The sequence below is a fragment of the Acipenser ruthenus genome, chromosome 7 (assembly GCF_902713425.1).
Source record: "Acipenser ruthenus chromosome 7, fAciRut3.2 maternal haplotype, whole genome shotgun sequence".
NCBI classification, from domain to species: domain Eukaryota; kingdom Metazoa; phylum Chordata; class Actinopteri; order Acipenseriformes; family Acipenseridae; genus Acipenser; species Acipenser ruthenus.
Genome location: NC_081195.1, coordinates 55,198,640 through 55,218,861, shown reverse-complemented (window position 1 = coordinate 55,218,861; position 20,222 = coordinate 55,198,640). Strand labels below are relative to the sequence as shown.

At 33.8% G+C, this 20,222-nt stretch overlaps 1 protein-coding gene across 1 annotated transcript in view; it reads left to right on the top strand.

Annotated features, from left to right (window-relative positions):
• Positions 1 to 6,060, top strand: part of LOC117414890 (MICOS complex subunit MIC19-like) — a 66,149-nt gene extending 60,089 nt beyond the window's left edge. The window contains exons 7-8 of the mRNA XM_034024731.3: positions 2,961 to 3,096; positions 5,498 to 6,060. Coding sequence (XP_033880622.1) covers positions 2,961 to 3,096; positions 5,498 to 5,521 — 160 coding nt within the window. The 3' untranslated portion in view covers positions 5,522 to 6,060. The remainder of the gene's footprint in view (positions 1 to 2,960; positions 3,097 to 5,497) is intronic.
• The last annotated feature ends 14,162 nt before the right edge of the window (positions 6,061 to 20,222 follow it).

The following is a 20,222-nucleotide window of genomic DNA, read 5'->3' as shown; positions in this document are numbered from 1 at the left end:
TATAGGGGGTGTTTCCTAATTTTAAATTTCCTTCTCATCCTGGAACCATCATTTGTATTAATTTTCCTGAAGTTTCCCTAAATATATTATGAGTTTCCTGAGAGAGATTATTGCAGCAGTAAAGCCCACTGAATGATGGAGACTCACGTTGACTTGAAAATCTATGTAATTTATGTATTCATGTGATTAAAAAATGATGCGATGGCTTGACAAAGCTGTGTGTTTTAACAAGTTGCTTGGTGAATGTCATTTAAGCATATTGGTAAAAATCTGTGCAACATCAGATATTATGTGACAGTTTTCCAAATGAAATTGTCCTTATAATACCACTTTAAACAGGATAGTTAGTGTTGTAAGGGGTACATTGTTTCCTCAAAAATGCTATTGGAATAAAAGGGAACTAAAATGACCACAGGCAAAATACCCTTTCAAAGCCGTAACAGCAATATCAAGGCAAGTTACTTCCCTTAACCATACGGTCTTAATAATCCTTCTACTCCATTTTCACCACGTTGGTTAAATGAAATGGCAGATTTGGTATAGCCACTGAGCTCTAAAATAAACCGTCAAGCTCAAACAATCAAAGTCACTTCCATTCTTAAAATACAGATAATGGTAAAGGCAAGGCTTATATTGTTTGGAGAGGTTTAGAAGTTATTATTATTATTATTATTATTATTATTATTATTATTATTATTATTATTATATTTCTTAGCAGATGCCCTTATCCAGGGCGACTTACAATTGTTACAAGATATCACATTATTTAATTATTCATACAATAATTTTCAGAATATAATGCAATGTAATTGGTAATACTCAAACACAACTCTATACCAATGTATGTATTGAGTCTCTCTCTCTCTCTCTCTCTCTCTCTCTCTCTCTCTCTCTCTCTCTCTCTTATATATATATATATATACACACAAATATTACAGGATTACTGTAGTGTATAACCTATATGTAGATTTGTTACTGTAAACATTCATATTTTGTGGGATACACTAATACTAAATATATACTGTAAAACATAAATTTATATTTTTAAATGCACCTAAATAAAGTTCAAATTTTCCACAGTCACTTTAACTAAAATGATTTGTGCGCAGTCTGATTGGGTCAATTCCTTGTGCTGCCTGCTACCTATTAGTTTATGAACGGTTCATTTATGGTAGTGGGCAGAACAAATTGTATTCAAGGTCATAATGTAAGCAAGTCATTAATGCAGTATTACCTCATCACTGTGAGATTACTGACACTAATAGCAGGGAAACTAGACTTGTCTACTATCACTGTTTTTATAATAGCTTTTGTTAGTGTAGTTAGTTGTGTCAGCTTGAAATGAAGAATTGTGCCAGGCTGCTGAGATTTTCAACTATAAATAAATGCAGGTGTCGAAAAGCACAGCCAAAGGCATGAAGGAACACACTGGGCTGAAATAGTGGGCGTTCAGGACTTTCATAGAATTATTTATTGGCTGTTGATGTTAACATTAGTGAAACCCAAGATAAGCTTTCACAAAGTGGCTCATTATTGCTGTCAAATACCTTTTTTATGTGTTTTTTGTTTTCCCTTCTTTAGTGCTTGCATGTTGTTGAAACCATTCATTCATAATTCATTATTTTTATGAATCCTTTGTGTCCAGCAAACAACTTACATTTTCAGCTGCTATAGTTAGTTGTATTCTGTATAGAATTACTTTTAATGTATAAATAATTGTATTACTTAATGTAATTCTTGATAAATGTTTTCTTTGAATTCCAGAAAGTGATCCACAATTTTCTCAGGAAGTATTAGACAAGGATTTACAATCAGCTAAAACTAGTTTGCACAAGCAACATTATTACATATGGGGAATATATATATATATATATATATATATATATATATATATATATATATGCACAGTTTTTTTTGTATTCAGCCGATGAAGGCCTTGTAGTCCGAAACGTCCTGATAATTGGTTTGTAATCAATTATTTTACCTTTAAGTACCTGAAATATCCTTTTCTTTTTTTCTTATTGATCATTATGGTACACAGCAGTTTTCCTTTTTCTCAAACTTTATATATATATATATATATATATATATATATATATATATATATATATATATATATATATATATATATATATATATATAAAGCATGCACAACTTATAGCAACATTCTATGTAATACATGTACTGTATTGTTCAATCATTTGCCGTTTTTTAAAAGAGAAGTACTCTTGAAACCTTTTAGACCTGAGCGTTCATGTTCCAGTAATTTATGGCCTTGTAATTTATGGTAGTAATCTCATTAGGAGTTTTCACAAATCTAAGAGTGCATTAGGGGGATGTACAACAAGTGAAAGTGATCAATATTGTCCTTGCAAGAATTCCCTATGCAGACTAATCCATATAAATGAACAAGACTTTGAAAAAGGAAAGCCATTTACTCTGAAGAGAAAAGGCCCATTGGTGTAATGCTTCAGTGAGTTGGAGGTTGCAAGTAGCAAGTAGATAAGCGCTCCTAAAAGTGTTATGGTTGTTTGTTGTTTAGAATATAAATTAGGGACAGAGGGCAACTATTGATACCTTGTGAAAAAAGATTATTTTACCCTGCAGTCGATATAAAACATTTTTTTTTTATAATTTTGAAAACAATTAAAATAAAATCTTGTTTCTCAATTATTTTTTTTTAAATAACTACTCCTCCATTAAGATGTAACATCAGTCACTAGTGGATTAGGTGGGGTAGTAAAATGGGGCATTGCAGGGTGGCCATTTCTGTAGGTGACAAAGCAGAGGGAACACTATATTTCCGGGTCCCATAGCAGACGATTAGAATTATCTACATTTGTTTTTGTTTGAGATATATTATCTGTAATTTAAGTACATTTATTTTGGCTTGTCAGAAATCACCAAAGGTTTGTATTTGATGCCAAAAACGAATAAGATACATTCTTCTTTAATTTCAGGAGGTACGAGTCCCATCCTGTGTGTGCTGACCTCCAGGGTGAGATCCTGCGCTGTTACCAAGAGAGCAACGGGCAGACTCTCAGCTGCTCTACACTGGCTAGACAGTACCTGCAGTGCGTTAACAATGCTAAACAGGTGAGAAACTTTCAGCAATGGGGGCTACTTCTCCTGTGCCTCTGTTGTGCATTCCAGCGGTGGTTTTCTGCAAATGTTGCCATTCCAGGAACACTTGGGAGACTGTCTTGATGTACATGTTGGTTAATGTAGCCCTGCTATGAAGGATGAACCAGTTGCCCAGACACCCATTACCATGTCCCCTGTGAAGTCCTTTAGATCTTTCTGATTGCACATGGCTGTTGCAGAATAGTTGACCACATACATATACTACAGTAAAACCTGTCTAATCTAGCCCCTCTACATACTGGCATTCTGTATAATTCAGCATCATTTCTGGGTCCCGACCAAATCCCTGTTAAAATGAATGGTGTGATGCCTACAGTACTTAAAAGGAAAACCTGAATTCCAGCAGAAAATGCATGGAGGTACAATATGAACGTGAACGCCTTTCTATGGGAATGGTTTAAACAGGCTTGTGCAAATAGCAGGTAAAAATGTTGTTGAGGCATTATTTTGTTTATTATACTGTGTGTTCAGTAATACAGTTGTTGTTTTTTTTGTTCAAATTATATATATATATATATATATATATATATATATATATATATATATATATATATATATATATATATATATATATATATAAATAAATAAATATTTTATATTTTATATATATGTATGTATTTATTTATATATTTAAACCTTTTTTAGGTACAGTATTAGATTTTTTTATAACTCTGTAATCCAGCACAGTCTCTTATCCAGCACAATTTTCCAGTCCCAAATGACGCTGGATTGTACAGTTTTTACAGTAATTTTTATTTGATACTGCAGTCCATAAAAATATATAGTTTCCGACCTGTAGTAAGCTTTACAAACATGGTCTAACATACTACAAAGGAATGACGTATTGTGTATGCCAGCCTACTAAGAGTAACATAGATCCATTAGAATTGTCTTTTTAATTAGAGGAAATAGATATGTAAAGCCAGCATATTTAACCAGATTTATCCTACACTATTTAACCTTTTTTTTTTATCCAAAATTTACTGCAGGATTACAGAGAAGTCTTTGTTTATTCAAATACCTAAATAGGTGCAATGAGTTTTTAAAATAAGCATTTTTCCGCAAGAATGCCTGAACCATTGTAAGCAGAAGTGTGTTTTACCGTTACCAGTATTTGTCAAAACTGTGCTGCTCTCATTTAAAATAAGTGCTAAAAACATCATTGGAGGCATATCCAAATATAATCCCCGACACCCAACCAACATGGTGCCACCAGGTCCTTAAAAGGTTTTACATTTGTCCCTAATTTTTATATTTTAAGTACAGTACCACTACCCATTTTTCATTTTTAAGTCTGCACTCAGTGTTTGTCTCAAAGCTGTGTCAGCCTGACCTTGACATTTGCCGTGCTCTTTCCAAACACACCAGTCCCAACAGGCTGCCTGTTGTGGCAGTCTGAGTGCAACTTAATGATAGTGAGTGTTTGTCAGATATTATAGTTATATAATATTATAAAAGATCAAATTGGAACGATTCATATCTTTGATACCTTTTAGCTGTAGGGTCGACTCATTGCTGACTGACATCTGTGCCTGCTAAGTTGCTGCTGAGTTTGTTGTTTTTTTTATGATTGATTATGTTTTTTTTTTTTTAACTCCTTGTTTATTGTTTTGTTGTTTGCTGTGGTGCTGTGAGCCTCTTGCCAAGTCGTCATTATAAATGAGAATTTGTTCTCAATCGATTCATCTGTATAAATAAAGGTTTTGATTGATTGATGATGTTCTAGAAATCGTTGTATGTATCAGCATCATTTTACAAGTTTTACACATACACTGTACACATGATTGCTTATCTCTTTTAAATACAGCTGTTTTTGATCATCTGGTCATGCCTTAATTGTTGATGAACAGGTACCATGTAATCAAGCTTCATACAGTGTTCAGTGCTGAACTTGAAAAAGTTTAAAGCTCCTTATGTGTGCTGTTTCCTGTCTATTCTCTATTTCTTACACAGCCCTTATCCTGTGTTTTAATACTTCTTATATTTGCCACGAGACATAGGCAGTTTCTTGTGAAAATGGGCTTTGTATTGTGTCCTTCTATGTGTTTACTTAAGTAAATTAAATTGATTTCTGGAGGTGTACAACATTAGATTCATTGACTTGGATAAATTTAATAGAAACATAAGTAGTTTAAATTGTTTTTGAAAACAACAACTGCAAACTAATTTTCTTTTCCCTTTCTACAATGTTCCCATTAACCCAGATGGCTTTTATAGGTATTTTATTCCCTGGTATCAAATGCAGTAGCCTATATCAAATTAATATCGACATTGAAATGCACGTGTTTGGGATTTGTAACTGCAGTTAACAGAAACATTGAATTGCATTGTTTTTTCTTTTTTGCTGTTTCAGAGCATGCTGAGGAAGGGAGGTTAAGTTGCGCATCAAGAAGCCCTCATCTTCTGCTTTGGCAACTTTATTTATCCTGAGCAACAAAACATCAGTTCAATAACAGTCAGGACTGGGTAAAGACACTGCAGCAGCCAAAAAGATTTAATCACATCTACATTCAATTCACATCCAAATTTGACTGTAACCAAAGTAACAGATTGTAACAGAGGACAGCAACTGAATATGCCTAAACAATGGTAGTTAAATAGTATTCTTGTTTTTGAAGTGCAAACAAACTCCATATATATGTTGTTTAAATGGGAACCTGGCAGCAGTATCCCAACAGGGATTATTATAGTAGCGATAGCAATCTGATACTTGCATCCATAAAAAGAGAAAGGTATTTGTTTTGTCACCACTGCTGCATTAATAGTATTTAAAGATCATTTTGTTTTTGCATGTGCCTTATGAAGAATTGTATACACTGATGTTGCAAAATGTGAGCGCTTCCAAGTCCAGTATGTCCAACAGGATTCCTACGACCGTGTCGGAACATATTATACCTAAATATATTTTAACAACAAGTTGTTGTCTGTCTTCTTTACAATGACACCTTCGCTTGGCATCTTTAGGCCTGCAGAGCTTATTAATGCAATGGAAAGTGGAATACAGTTTACAAACTTCATTTTCCCATGTGGCTAATATTTGATGTACTTTTTAATGATTGATTAAACTGCTTGGTGAAATAATAGATTATTCCTAAGATCCATATGCCAACTTACTTAATCACCAGTAGTGGTGATGAGAAATGATTCCATTCCAATAAAGTCATTTTAAAGAGAAAATAGAAAAAAGGCAGTTACTGTAATACATCTGCAGATAAGCTTGGTTGAGCTGGGGTCATTTTGATTTTCATAGTCAAGGACAAAACAAGGTTTGTCTAGAGCTTCAATAACCTTTTATTTGAACCTTTTTAATCCAAGTTGTATGCCTTACCAGATGGATTTATGAAATGCGTTGACTGTAGCAAAAAACATGTGAAGTGATCCACCTATTTGGTCTGCAGTTTCTAGTTTCATTATTAAGAACTGTCATAATATAGTTATCTCCACATTGACCACATGGTAGCCATAATGCAGATTTATCTTCAACTTTGTCCCTTGCACTTGTCCAATTTGACATTAAATACAGGTAGTGACACAATGTGTGATGTCTGAAAAAAAGGGCAACAGCACTACTCCTTGACCTTATCACATTACAAATGGTATCAACAAGTGTATTCTTCAAACACATGAGTTACCAGGGGCACACTGGGTATTCAGAAACCTTACTTGCATTAGTGGCCTATTGAAGAAGATTGAAAGCACCACGCATACTTCATAAATAACTGAAACTAAATAAATGTACAAGCAATAGCCAAAACCAAAACACAATGTAATTTCTTCAGTTTAGTTAAACCTGTTTCCGAGACACTAGGTTTTGAAAAACATGCAAGTCAGACTATAAATCGGCCTGCTAGACAATCTTATTACACACCCCAAAACAGATGCCTGAATAAGCAAATCTGAGTACAATTTGTCTGCGCTGTTTAAGTTTAACATTTGTAAATTGGAAAACATCTGTTTATAAATTAAATTGGAAAACATCTGTTTATAAAGTTTATAAAGTTTTTGTTTCATCAGTTTTTGATTTTTAACCTCTCCCAACATCCACCACTTATTTGTGCTATTCACCATTGTCGTTTGATAAGCTCTATTGACCATTTTCTAACTGCTATGAGGATGTCATCAGCGAATCAAATTTGAAACAGGCAATGAGCAGCTTCATTGAGGTGGTGGTCCTTTTTTGACACTATTTCATGCTGGCTTTTCTCTAGTCTCTTCAATCCAGTGGTTGCATTTGCTTTCCTATGTATCTCTTTTGGGACATTGATTTGAACTGATTTGGGGACAAGCCCCCCCCCCTAATCCTGTTCCTGCTTTTGTCCATTTAGGCCTTTTTGTATTTATTTACAAAAAGGCCTAAATGGACAAAAGCAGGAACAGGAAAAAAGTTTTCAAAGTATAGAGAGTAAAGCTTTGTATTTATTTAATATGTTTTAAAAAGATTTACTATATTAAGGCTTCTTTTTGAAAAACACATAAAAAAAAGCCCTGTTTGTATGTGGCTATTGCTAAATGTATGATACAGTACAAGCCTTGCAGCAAAAGCAAGGAATACACATTTCCTCAACCGCTTCTATTCTACTGGGTTTTGTATACATAATATATTTAGCCCAAAGGGGATATTGTAAATGTAAGCAATAAAATTTCCCACCAGAGAACCTTCAGATCGCATTATTGCATGTTATGGTTTTAGAGCTTCCATTTTACTCAATTTCTACATCTACTATTCATGGTTATGCCTTATTTTGTACACTTAGCTTTTAGCAAATAACACTTAGCCCTATGGGCTGAATGCATTGTAGCTTACACAACATAAGTCAATGCTGTGTGAAATGGTTCTAGATCTTTGCTCAAGGGTAACACACACAGAAAAAAAATATCCACCTCAAATCTTTTATGCACTATTTAGGCACGCCATTTGGCAAAAATAGTTCATTATTATAATGGCGTAACAGATGGCAACCTCTTCGAAAGTCAATAGTCAGGATTATGTCTCAATCCATCACACCACAACATCCTTAAAAACATTTTATTTATAGCTCTTCAACATTCAAAATATAACAAATTTAAAAACATAAACCTACCCACCATGTCTGTGATTGTTTTGTTAATATTTGCCATGTGTTTTAATACAAATATTTATGTAAAAGCTTGGGTGGTCATTCACCCTTGGACATTGCAGCTGTTTTGAAGTGTGATGTAAATAGATGGATATGAATAAGTTAATTTAGCTGTCAAGTCAGTTATACATACACACACACATCCGCATTCATTTTAAAACATTTCTTTTTAAGCCACTATTTATTACAATTTATAGTTCAACAAAAAAGGCTAATTCTATTAACTTCTAAGCTGCAGGGAAACATTTAAGGAAATTGCAGGTTCATATAATTAAAGGGGCAGCTATTCAGAAGAGCAATAGCTCTTTAAATGCAATTTTCAGATAATGGGTGATTGTATTTATTGAATCCAAAAACATATTGCTTTGCATTTGCTCCATTTATTTAATGAACATAAATTGTATACAATAGAGTAGAGTTGTAAAGTTAATTAAATTGAGGCCAAAGTGAAATGAATAAATACATAAAGAACACAAAGAAAGTACACCTGATTCTACTGATGTTATCACGCAACTACAGATTTTGCAGTGGTACCTCTCTTGCGTTAAGAACCATTTTGCAAAAGCACTTAGTGTGAGAGTACAAGTCACAAAGCTTGCTTTAACTCATTATTTAAAGATTCTTTTTTTCAAGTCTGCTTCCATACAATAAATTAAGTTTTCATGTACATCATTTTTAAACTGTTAAACAAAAACACAATATCTGACAACATTCTAGAACAGTTATTGTCATTATTATCAACTTGTAAATAACTGACGAGTTACAGTTCTGTGATGCCTTTTTGAATTTAGCACACCAGTAATACTTTCATCGGAGGATCCTTGGGGTCCGGGGTTAGGATTGACTTTGTTTTAGCCAGTGTTGCTCTTCCCACTGGCTATGATGCCTGGTCTGGGTTGGAATATTGTTTGGTTGATCTCACTTTTGTATATCTCTTGTGAATTGTTAATTTATTTCTCTCCTGCAGTATCAGGTTTGAGGTGGTCATAGGTAAGAGCAGATGTACAGTAGAATAAACCTTTTTGGACAACTGCATTAAAAACTAATGAGATATTGCATTTCCATATTCAAATAAACCAGAACCTGGTAAAATGTGCATGAAGGGCTCTAGTACAGCAACTGAAGTGATATCTCCACTAGTGAATCATGAGCAACAGTTGTAAAGTAAAAAAAAAATAGATAGCAGCTGAAACTAATTGGTGCAAGATTTACACGCCAAGAAGATAATGACCCCCAAGGACTTTGCTCAAACTATTTACATTTGAAAGAGGGGAAATGAGACTTCTTATGCATAGGGCAGTACTATTATTAAGGGATGGTTTTCAAATGTTTTCTAAAATCTTAATTTTAAAGGGTCTATTCCTGCTTGTATGAGACTCATATTTTAATAATTATATCATTTTAGTATTATGAAATAGTGTTTCAAACTCTGAAGGAATGACAATTCCAGTTTATTACAATATATTTTTAATAGACCACTTGACTTTAGTATTTATTTTATTTATTTATTTCCCCATCTTTGTTCTTGATATGCAATAAAACTGAAACTGGCTGCTAAGCCTGAACTTGCTTTGTAAAGAAATGAAGGATTTCATTTATTCTCCAGTGCTGTAGATTATCACTCTTCACAAACACTTAAGTCATAAAAAGGGGCAAATTCTATCATTATACAACCACAAATGCAACTTAATCCATGTTTCATATCAACTGATATCACCATTTTCTTCTCATAAATCCGGTAATTGTCTGCCATTTTATAACAAACAACACTTTCTGCAGTATGGTAACCCTAGAGATAAACATTACTGGTACTTGAAAGCATTACATTATGTACATATGTCTTCCTGTTATCTGCAGTATGGCATTGGAAATCAAATTAGTCTGACTCACTAGATGTAATAAAAATGTATATAGAGGAAAAGTTTAAGTTTTTTTTTTTTTTTTTTTTACAAATCTGTTATGATTTTGTGGAGTTATATTTGCAGTGCTAAGAAAGGACCGGAAAACAATATATCTTACAGATAGACAGTAGCATGTTTTTTTTTTCTTAAATGTTGTACACTACTGCCAAATAGCCTTCTAAAGTTCTTACTGCATATTCTACAGAACATAAATTAACATTTGTCAGTTTGTATAGTAAACCATTTGTTTTCTATAGATTTTTCTAAACATTTTGTATTTAGAGACCATCCTGTCTTTAAATATTGGGATTCATTACCTTTTGTTTTATCTGGAAAGGAGTTAATGGAAGTAATTCATATTTTCTATTACTGTAGGCCCATGTTTTTGGGATGATTGATCACGGATGTCTTCCTCGGTCCTAAGATGAACATTTTTGACAGGTTTGTTCCGAGGTAAAGCCAATTCTTCATCTATAGCATTGCATTTCCAGATGCATATTCCAAATAGCAGTATAACAAAAGCAGTGAACCAAAAAAATCAAGAGAGGGGGTGGGGTCACTAATTCATATTGACAGTGCTAATAGAAGGTAAGAAAAAAGATTTTAAAAGCTGGTTATGACACATTATTGTGTTTAGAGCTGTGTTTAGAGCACGAACTGAAAACGTACAAAACCTTCTCAATGCAACCCGATCACCCTACGCTGAGACAGCTGTAAACTGTAGGGTTGTAAGGGTTGAGTGAGACCCTGTTCTCGAAGCGAAGGGCCAGCTGCACTGTGCCCCAGTACTTGGCAGTTACAGCTGATTGTTCCACTACATCTGCTACTGCACTTGATGAAGGGATATAACGCCTGGTGTGCCTACCATACAAATATATTTAATTGTATTACTGGGTTTCATTGCCCGAATAAGCCACATACGGTCATCATTCATGTTTTCACTGTCTTTCTAAGTATCTACTTTCCTCCAGCCAAAGAAAATAGAGGATTAAGATTAATGTTTCTATACCCTTAACTAATGTATGCTTTTCATTATTTTGCATAATTTAGAAAACACATTAAAGTCACATGATACCAGAATGGATTGGCCACTTTTGGTTGCATAGCAACATAGAAAACAAGAGACATGCAAATGAAAGATACATATGTTCAGTGAATTGATTTATGGAGAAATTTAAACCTTTCAGATATATTTCAAACATTATGTATTTTTGCGTGCAAATATTTGTTAAACCAGACAGTTATTTTATACTGTGTTATAATATTATGAAGGATCATTCTAATGTGATATCTTGTAACAATTGTAAGTCGCCCTGGATAAGGGCGTCTGCTAATAAATAGTAATAATAATAATAATTTACAGTTGAACTGTGCAAAACGATTGCTCTAGTTTGTTTATATACTGGCAGTGTTTACATGCACAAGTTATGACAGTTTTCCTCACAACCTGTTTGCCATACTTTTCAGGAAATGCGTTGCTATGCAGTTCTGATTTAGGAAAAAAAAATCGGCCGTGCAGTTGCAGATTATGCAGATTACTCAATTCATAGTCATTTAGGGGAGAGGATATTTAAATGTGTATGTCTGCTTACTAAGTAGGAAAAGAATGACTGAATATCGTGAGGAGAGCTTCATGTGTGCCATGAGGATAAAAACATTTAACAAGAGAAATTAATCCACGTGTTGTGGCACACATTTTGAATTACACCGCGCATTAGCTACTTGTTTGTCTGGTTACGTTTCCAACACACACACACACACAATTATGTAAAATATAATTTCTACTAAGTACAAGTTTTACTACTTATAATTTATATGGCACCTTTTTGTATTTAATTGTTTTGCTTTTTAGTTGATTAGTTTTTATTAATTGTTTTATTGTTTAGTTTAACTGTATTATTATTTAATTATCCCCTGCACCTGGGCAGTAATTTAGAATTGGGACCAGGTGCAGGGTATTTAAGAGGAGCAGTCAGTCTGCTCAAGGCTGCTGAGTAGAAGGAAGCAGAAGAGAGGTGCTCTGCTTCTGAGCAGTCATAAAAGAAGTAAGTGCTGTTTTAAACCTGTGTGGTTTGTGTTCCGTGGTGCCAGGTAAACGGCTTAGCCGTCCTGCAAGTTAGTCGGGGAATAACCTGTGTAGTAAGTACTCCAAAACGGAGTTAGGTTTTGTTTTGTGTTTATTTTGTGTTTATTATAATATATATATATATATATATATATATATATATTCACACACACAAGCCTGTTAGTTATCACGACTGGACCTAGCAACCATCAATTCCGTCGTTTTGTACAACTAACGCACCGGGGAAAATATCAGTAGGAGAGATTTAATCTTGAAGCTAGCCACAGCGCTTCAGCAGAAACATTTCGATCAAAAAACTGCAAAGCTGCAGGCTGCAGCAGCTCAACCTGGATTCTGTGCTAGTGCGAGTGACACACACGCAAGAGAAATCATATGTTACTTTTGTTTTAGATTAAAAACTACTTTTGTTTTTACAGTTTTGAAATGTTCATTTTATTATAGTTTTTCATTATTTGAAGTAGTGCTTTATATGTGGTAAGTTAGAAAATAAACCCCTTAAATATTCTAATCCTGAAGCAACAGTTTTCACTGGAAATGCCATATCCGTCTCCTTTCAAGTTGCAACGTGGCACAAGACAAGGTTGCCCCCTCTCACCATTGCTATTTAATATCGCCATCGAATCGTTGGCTTGTCTAATTTGACAGTCTGAGGGTGTACAAGGAACTGGGCAAGGTAGATATTCATCAAAAATTATGCTATATGCAGATGACATATTACTCACCTGTATAAATCCTATATTTATACAGGTGAGTAATATGTCATCCTAATATCTTCCTCATTTAATTGAAATTATGAATGAATATAGCATTTACTCGGGTTATAAAATGAATTGGGCAAAATCTGAAGTACTTCCAATCTCCAAATCTTGTTTTACTTCTGATTGTAATACATACCCCTTTCGGTGGCCTAAAATAGGCCTTAAATATTTAGGAGTTACAGTTCAAAATAACATTAAAGAAATTGTCAATACAAATCTCAAACCATTAATTCATAAGAACATTAATTCATAAGAACATTAATTCATAAGAACATTAATTCATGAAATAAAACTAGAAAGTTGGAATAGCCTCCCCCTTTCATTTTGGGGCAGATTAGAAGTTAAAATGATGATAGTTCCCCAACTGATTTATATGCTGGCTATGCTTCCTATCCCTGTACCTATGTTCATCTTTAAATATATAAATTCATTATTTACAAAGTTTATATGGACATACAAGAAACCAAGAATCAAACAATCAAACATTTATATTGGTACTATTTATCCTATCAGCTTTTAACACTCAAAAGATGTTTTTTAGTTTCCGATTCTAAATCCCTATTATGGTTTGATATTTCACAACAAGCTGCTAAAACCTTTCATCTCAAAGAAATTTGTTTTCATGGTCCCCCACCATCTTTACAAAAATACATATCTTTTAGATTTCCAAATCATATTCTAAAGAAAGCAATGTTTGAACTTAATGATATGAGAACAATGTATCTATCCTCAAGTATATGGAATAACCCAATTTTAACTTAAGAAGAAATGTCTAAAGGATGATTCGTGGATTAATGCTGGCATAAATATAAGTGATTCATTTCTATATAATCATATTAAATCTAGTCTTTCTAAACTATATAAAAGGAAACCTTGTCTTCCACAAATGACCTAATTGGAACAATTTTTATCTAATTCTAAGAATCCACAGTTCTATAAATTGTTTCAAGATAGTCAAATTGACTTTGATGGCTGTTAAAAAGCTTACTGCTGAAGTGTTTTGAAAACAGAGTTCAGCAATAATACGTGGAGATTGATCAATAAAAATGTCAGATTATCCTCACAAAATGCTAAATTGTGTTCAATTCAAATAAAATACTGCATAACATTTACTCAAGTTATATAATTGTAAGCTGTCAGATAATTCATGCTGGAGATGTGGCAAAGATAAGTCTAATATATTACATTTAATTTGGTATTGCATAAAAGTTTCAATATTTTGGAAAGATATATTCTTTCATGTAAATAATATATTTAATGCCAATATAAAAATCTCTCCTAAACTAGCAACACTTGGAGATACCTCTGATCTACATCTTTTTTTTGCAGAACGCAAATTACTTCTTGGTCTATTCATTCTTGCTAAAAAAAACCTATCCTTTGTAGTTGGAAGGATACTGAACCTACGACTATTATTATGGTGAAATTTGACATTAGAAGCCCTAACACTTGAAAAAATGTACTTTTTCTATCTGGATACATTTTCCTCATCTCTGCTTATTTATTATAGATAGTCTAGAGATCACTGCATGTATTTTATTTATTTATTGCTTGGCTGTATGGTTAATGAATTATACAGTTGTAATTTTACAAAATTTTATGAATTATGTAATTTTAAGTTATTCAAAAACCTAATAAAATATAAATGACAAAAAAGAAAATAAACCCTTTTATGTTTAAATTAATTTAAATACAGCGTTTCGGCTGTGCAGATGTTTGATATGATGTGCTTGAACTTTTGAGTTGTATCTTATATAGTTTGTCTTTCATTTTAATATTGATGATGTTTAAAATGTACTAGCGGTTGTAGGTATGACTATAACCGCGGCGGTTCTAGTGTTGAAGTAGTCCATAAATGTACATTTTGTGTCTGTTTTGTACGGCCTTTCTGCTGGAGATTACGTGAGATTAAGTCAGAAGAACTGGATCTTGACTGCTGAAATCTCGTGAGCCACAAGCACGATTCCTGCTCAGGTTTATATGGGTTTTTACAGTTATGTTTATCATGAGAAAGCGATTGACCCTGCCCTTAAAGTCGCGCTGTCAAAAGGACGTCCTTTTGCTGTTTCACGATGTATTCGCATGACAACATCACACAGTCATGACTGTAGAGTCAATTTTCAAGTGCATGTAAACCCAGCCATTGAGTGATGACTTACATAAAAAACAGTTACCAAGTGGTACAAAACCCTTCCTGTGTATTCATATTTTTGTAGTGTTAAAAAGAAACAATAGAATAACCATGTTATGCCACCAAAATGGTTCTTAAGGATTCCACTTATCTTGTTGTACCTGAAGGAAGATGGAAACGGTGTAGACTTTTGCCCAGTGTTGATAACTCAACAGCTAGCTCTACTCTGATATACTTCAAGTGTGTTATTGTTCAGGATTGTGATGGAGCAGCAAAATAAAATGAATAATTAAATCAAAATTATGCATAAAAAGAAAAGTACCAGTTAAGACCGGTCTACTACTGTAAAACACTGATACACCAACACAAATGTTGAAATCCCTAGCATCCCTTAACTACAAGATCTAAAAGTGTTCTTTATGTATGCCATCCAGAAGAAAACCTTAATGGTCTATATATGTATGTAACATGTTAATATTTTGTAGTAAAAATGTGTGGGTTTGGAGCTACAGTATTTATCTATCTGTGTAAAAGCTGTTGCATCATAAACTCAAATCAAATTGAAGGCTAAAAAGTAACCATAAAGATGTGATCCCTCATCAGCCCTCAACTTTATTGCACTTTCTGCCTGGAATAACATCATACGTAGGCCATGAAGTATACTGTCTGATACTACTGTCTCAACACAACAAGACATAACATGTAAACAATCATTTTAATGTTCTTCACACTGCGGCCTGTAACAGATCATATAACTGTTAGAAGAAGAAATCTTGAAATTATATGAACTAATTCTACAGATATGGTCATTGCATTAGAATTAACTAATTTTGCTTCATAAAGTCGAATGAAATCTGCTGAATAATGTTACTTTAACATAGGGAATTACACACCGCTTTGTAGTTTGCCATATGCAGTATTTAATGAAAAACTCACAAACATTGAATAGTGTGACGTTTTTAAATCTAACATAAAATACTGTACTACTATTAAGGCTTCTGGTGGACTTTTGCAGTATTATTTTAGTTTCTTTGATTACATTATGTTATATAAAATATCTAAGTAGTGATTCAATCCTAAAATTCTAGGTGATGCAAAACTATTGGGCCCCTATTCATTAAACTTTAAAACAGGTAAGTATTTGAAGGCTAATCCAATCTTAATCAAAATAGGTTTTGTGAATATGTGGTTAATTTCGGATTTCCAAAAAAGTACAGTGGAGAAATATATACTGTATGTATGTGTATATATAATTTATTTATTTTTGTATTTATCGCAACAATCTTTCTTTTCTTGTATCTAGATTTTCATTGCATGTTTTTTTCTTTTTTATTTAGCCAATGAAACTTCCTCATCACTCACCTTAAACGTACATTAGGAAGGATGTGTAAAAATATTCTTGCTGCAGGCAGAAAAAGGGGCCCTTATTCCTTTAATCACTGCCTGCAGGCTGGACCCAGCCACCCGTAAATTGTATTATCTACTTATTTATTCCTTCTCACTCAATTGACTCCGAATTGCTCGCAACAACCTCCTGGATTGCAGCAGGGAGTGATGCCACTTTATCCTCATTAACATGGACAGGTGAGCCGGATTCCACAAGACCGTCTTCTTCCATGGATGAAACCCAAATCAGATAAACAGGCTCTTCTAAGTGTTCATCAAAGTTAAGGGCCGAGATTGCCTGGAAATTAATGATTCAAATTGTTTGTTCATAGAGCTGCAAAAGAATGTCATTGTAGAATTCAAATAAGGGGTTGCATTTAAAATGAGTATGTGTGTTTTTACTATACAATGCGTTGTGGCAGGATATACACTGTAGGGGTCCACCATCATGAAAAGAAAGCCTGGAAACTAAACCGCAGGCAAGACTTTTAAGGTTGTTATTCGTGGCATTTTTCTGAGCAAACCTGCCTTGCCACGATCACCACAACATTTATTTCTGCCAACTAAATGTACATGATGTAGTGATGCTGGTTTTAATCTTTCTCATTTAAAGTTTACTGCTTGACTTTGCTGAGCACTAGACAATAAGGTATGAGATAAACTATTCAAACTCAGTTCCCTCAATATTAATCCTGTCAACAGGTTCATCCTAAAATGATTGAACAGAAATAGACTTCTCTAAAAGTAACAAGTATCAAAAGCTGCAACTGTAAAGGGTCATTGCCAGTCTAATTGAAGGATGCTTAGTAGAGGCTGTTGTTTGTAATTGAAGGCTGACTATTGGTTGTGACTGGGAGATGTCAAAGCCATTAACGGGGAAAGGGTTTGGAAAATCAGTTCTACACATCTAACAATGCCTTTTCAAAGATGCTGAAATATTACAGTCCTTAAAGGATAGTGTGTTGTTTACAGGTAATTAATTGTGCTTCAGCACCCTGCGCCTAGCAACCAAGGCTACAATAGGTCCTAAAAAAAGGAGAGGTTGCTGCTTGAATGCAGTTAACCAGGGTACCAGCCTGCTCCCTCATCAACCGATTGTTCTCAACTTGTATAAAATGAGATTCCACATCATTGTAAAATACAACAGAATGTATGCAGATGTCACCCCCAGAAAATAAAAAATATAAAACACAGGAACAGATTAACTGGATTTCTAGTTGTATAGATCAAAAGGAAAATGCAATTTTTGTTATGACTTGTTTTAGATTTATATTAGTGTTTTAGGGGGGTTAAGGGAGGTCTAAGGATTTTCACAAAAGAATATAGTTTTAAAGTTAGTCATAGAGTATCTATCATGAACAAAAAACAACAGATTGCAGAAAAGTAATGGAGCATTTCCATTATTCACATCCCTGTTTTGCTAAGTAATGCTGAAAAATGGTAAACCAAGTACCATTAAAGCTGGAACAGTTTACATTCTTCATATACCACAAATTGTCAGCAAACAAAGCGATGCTTCATATCAAGAAAACCAAGATCACATGTTTTGGTTAACTACAAAAAACATTGAATGTAGTCTAATCTCAATGGAGAAATGATAAACATTACTGGTATGTTTCAATTTGTTATACCACTTTAGCATTTTTATAGTATATATTTTTTTCTAGAAACCATTTACTGTTGCCAGACTGTTTTAAACATTCCCTAAAAGATCTAACCTGTTATTCTTTTGTACTGACAAAAATATACTGTAGCATATCCTGTCATATCCAAGCTAAGGCATATTAAACAGTTTAATAAATACATACATAAATAAATACAAACATACATAGAAAACAGCAGATAACACATGTTTGACAGTAACATGCACTACTGAGTAATCTAGGGCTAGCTCATAAGTGATGGCTCATCTATAACAAACACCATATTATCTGACATTAAGGTTATGAACTCAGTAAATCATACTATTATTCCATCTTTGCAATCAATACCAAGACATTCTAATAGTCATCGATTGCATAAAACTCAACTTCTTAATAAATGCCATTAAATAGTGGCTGTAAGTACTTTATCAAAGACATTAAAGGCAAAACTCAAACAGATTACTATAAACATTATAAATATACAGAACATGGCTTCCTAACACACCTCTATACATAAAGTCTCAGAAACACAGGCTTTTAAACAACAATGTATTTACAATTACAAACCACTTCTATCTGGCTATACCTAATTTCAGCACCCTAAGAGGAATACTGCTTTCCCCTTTGCTCCTTTTTACAACTTTAGAGAACAGGCATCCATCATGTAAACTTTCGCATTCAGAAGGCATTTCAGTTCAACTAGCTAATGTCACTCATGATGGACTTTTTGACAGATCTTTTTTAAGCCATCCATGGCAAAGGCACAGCCCCCTGGGATAGTATTAATCCTGATAAAGTTATCTTTATGGGAAAGGCACTGGACTTCCTGAAAGGTGCCCTGCAGTCGCTTCAAGACACACTTCCCCACTACCAGAGAAACATCCACTGTATGAATATGAAAAGCAATGCATGTTGTCAGAAATCCATCCTCATTAGTATTCTCAAAGTCACAGTGTGCCAGTAAGGGAAGGGGTGAGTAGACACATACTAAGGCTACATACTAGATACATACTAAGGCTACTCTGTATTTTAAAAGGAAAGCTTCTCGTCTGTAACACCTACCTCCTGACCTTCTTTTATTCAACACAATTAAATACTCATTATATACATTGCTCAAACAGTTCCATTAACAGATGTGTATAGTAAATATTTGCACATATAGCAAACCCTGCATTGAAATAATACCTAAACCCCTTTTGAGTGATTTTAATACAAAGCGTTTATCAGATGAGGTATCTGGTGAAGACACCGTGCCAATGTGGTAATTGACAAATGTCAATATGTGTGTGACCAACAAGGACACTATTACAAGCCTGGAGTCAGTTATGCATACTGGAAATAATGTTGACGAGTTCCTGTATGCAGATACTTCGGGTAAAGTTGCTCTGTATAACAAAAATAAGAGGACATTAAGCATTATTGGTCCTGTGTAAGTAGGTGTTTCATTGACTCCTGTGGGTGTTATTTATTGACCTCACTGAATACAATAAATATACAGGGAAAAGAGATTTGAGGCAAGGGGAATTAAAATGTATTTATCTGGGAAGCAATCTACCGTGGTAAGTGATACTGACATATGGTTAGGTAGCAGATAGATGCATATAGGTATAACCGTGCTATCAACTGCCCATGAAAACAGGTCTGATCTCTTTCTACAGTGGCACTGTAGTCGTCAGTTTACTGTGAGCCATATGCATTAGTGCTGTGATGGGCAGAGGCTGGGTCATCTGCAGAATTTAAAGGAAAAAAAAAAACTTTTCTTTAAAGAAATGTTCAGTGTACACAACTAAGTACAGAGAATGAAGATGTATCGAAAATGTACTGGGCCACACATATATGGAGTTTTTGTGGCATCAGGTCTTGTACTTTCTATTATTTCTGTTTTTACTAACCCTCCACATAAATACATAAAACCATTTTTACTGTTGAAATCAGAGTTATTGAAAGTAAAATGTTCTACAGCTTCTCGTGGGACCTTTATACTCTTTCAAAATATAGTTTTATTTATTTTTTCTGTTTCATTTCGTTGATACTGCTGAGCCCTCCTCGGGTTTAA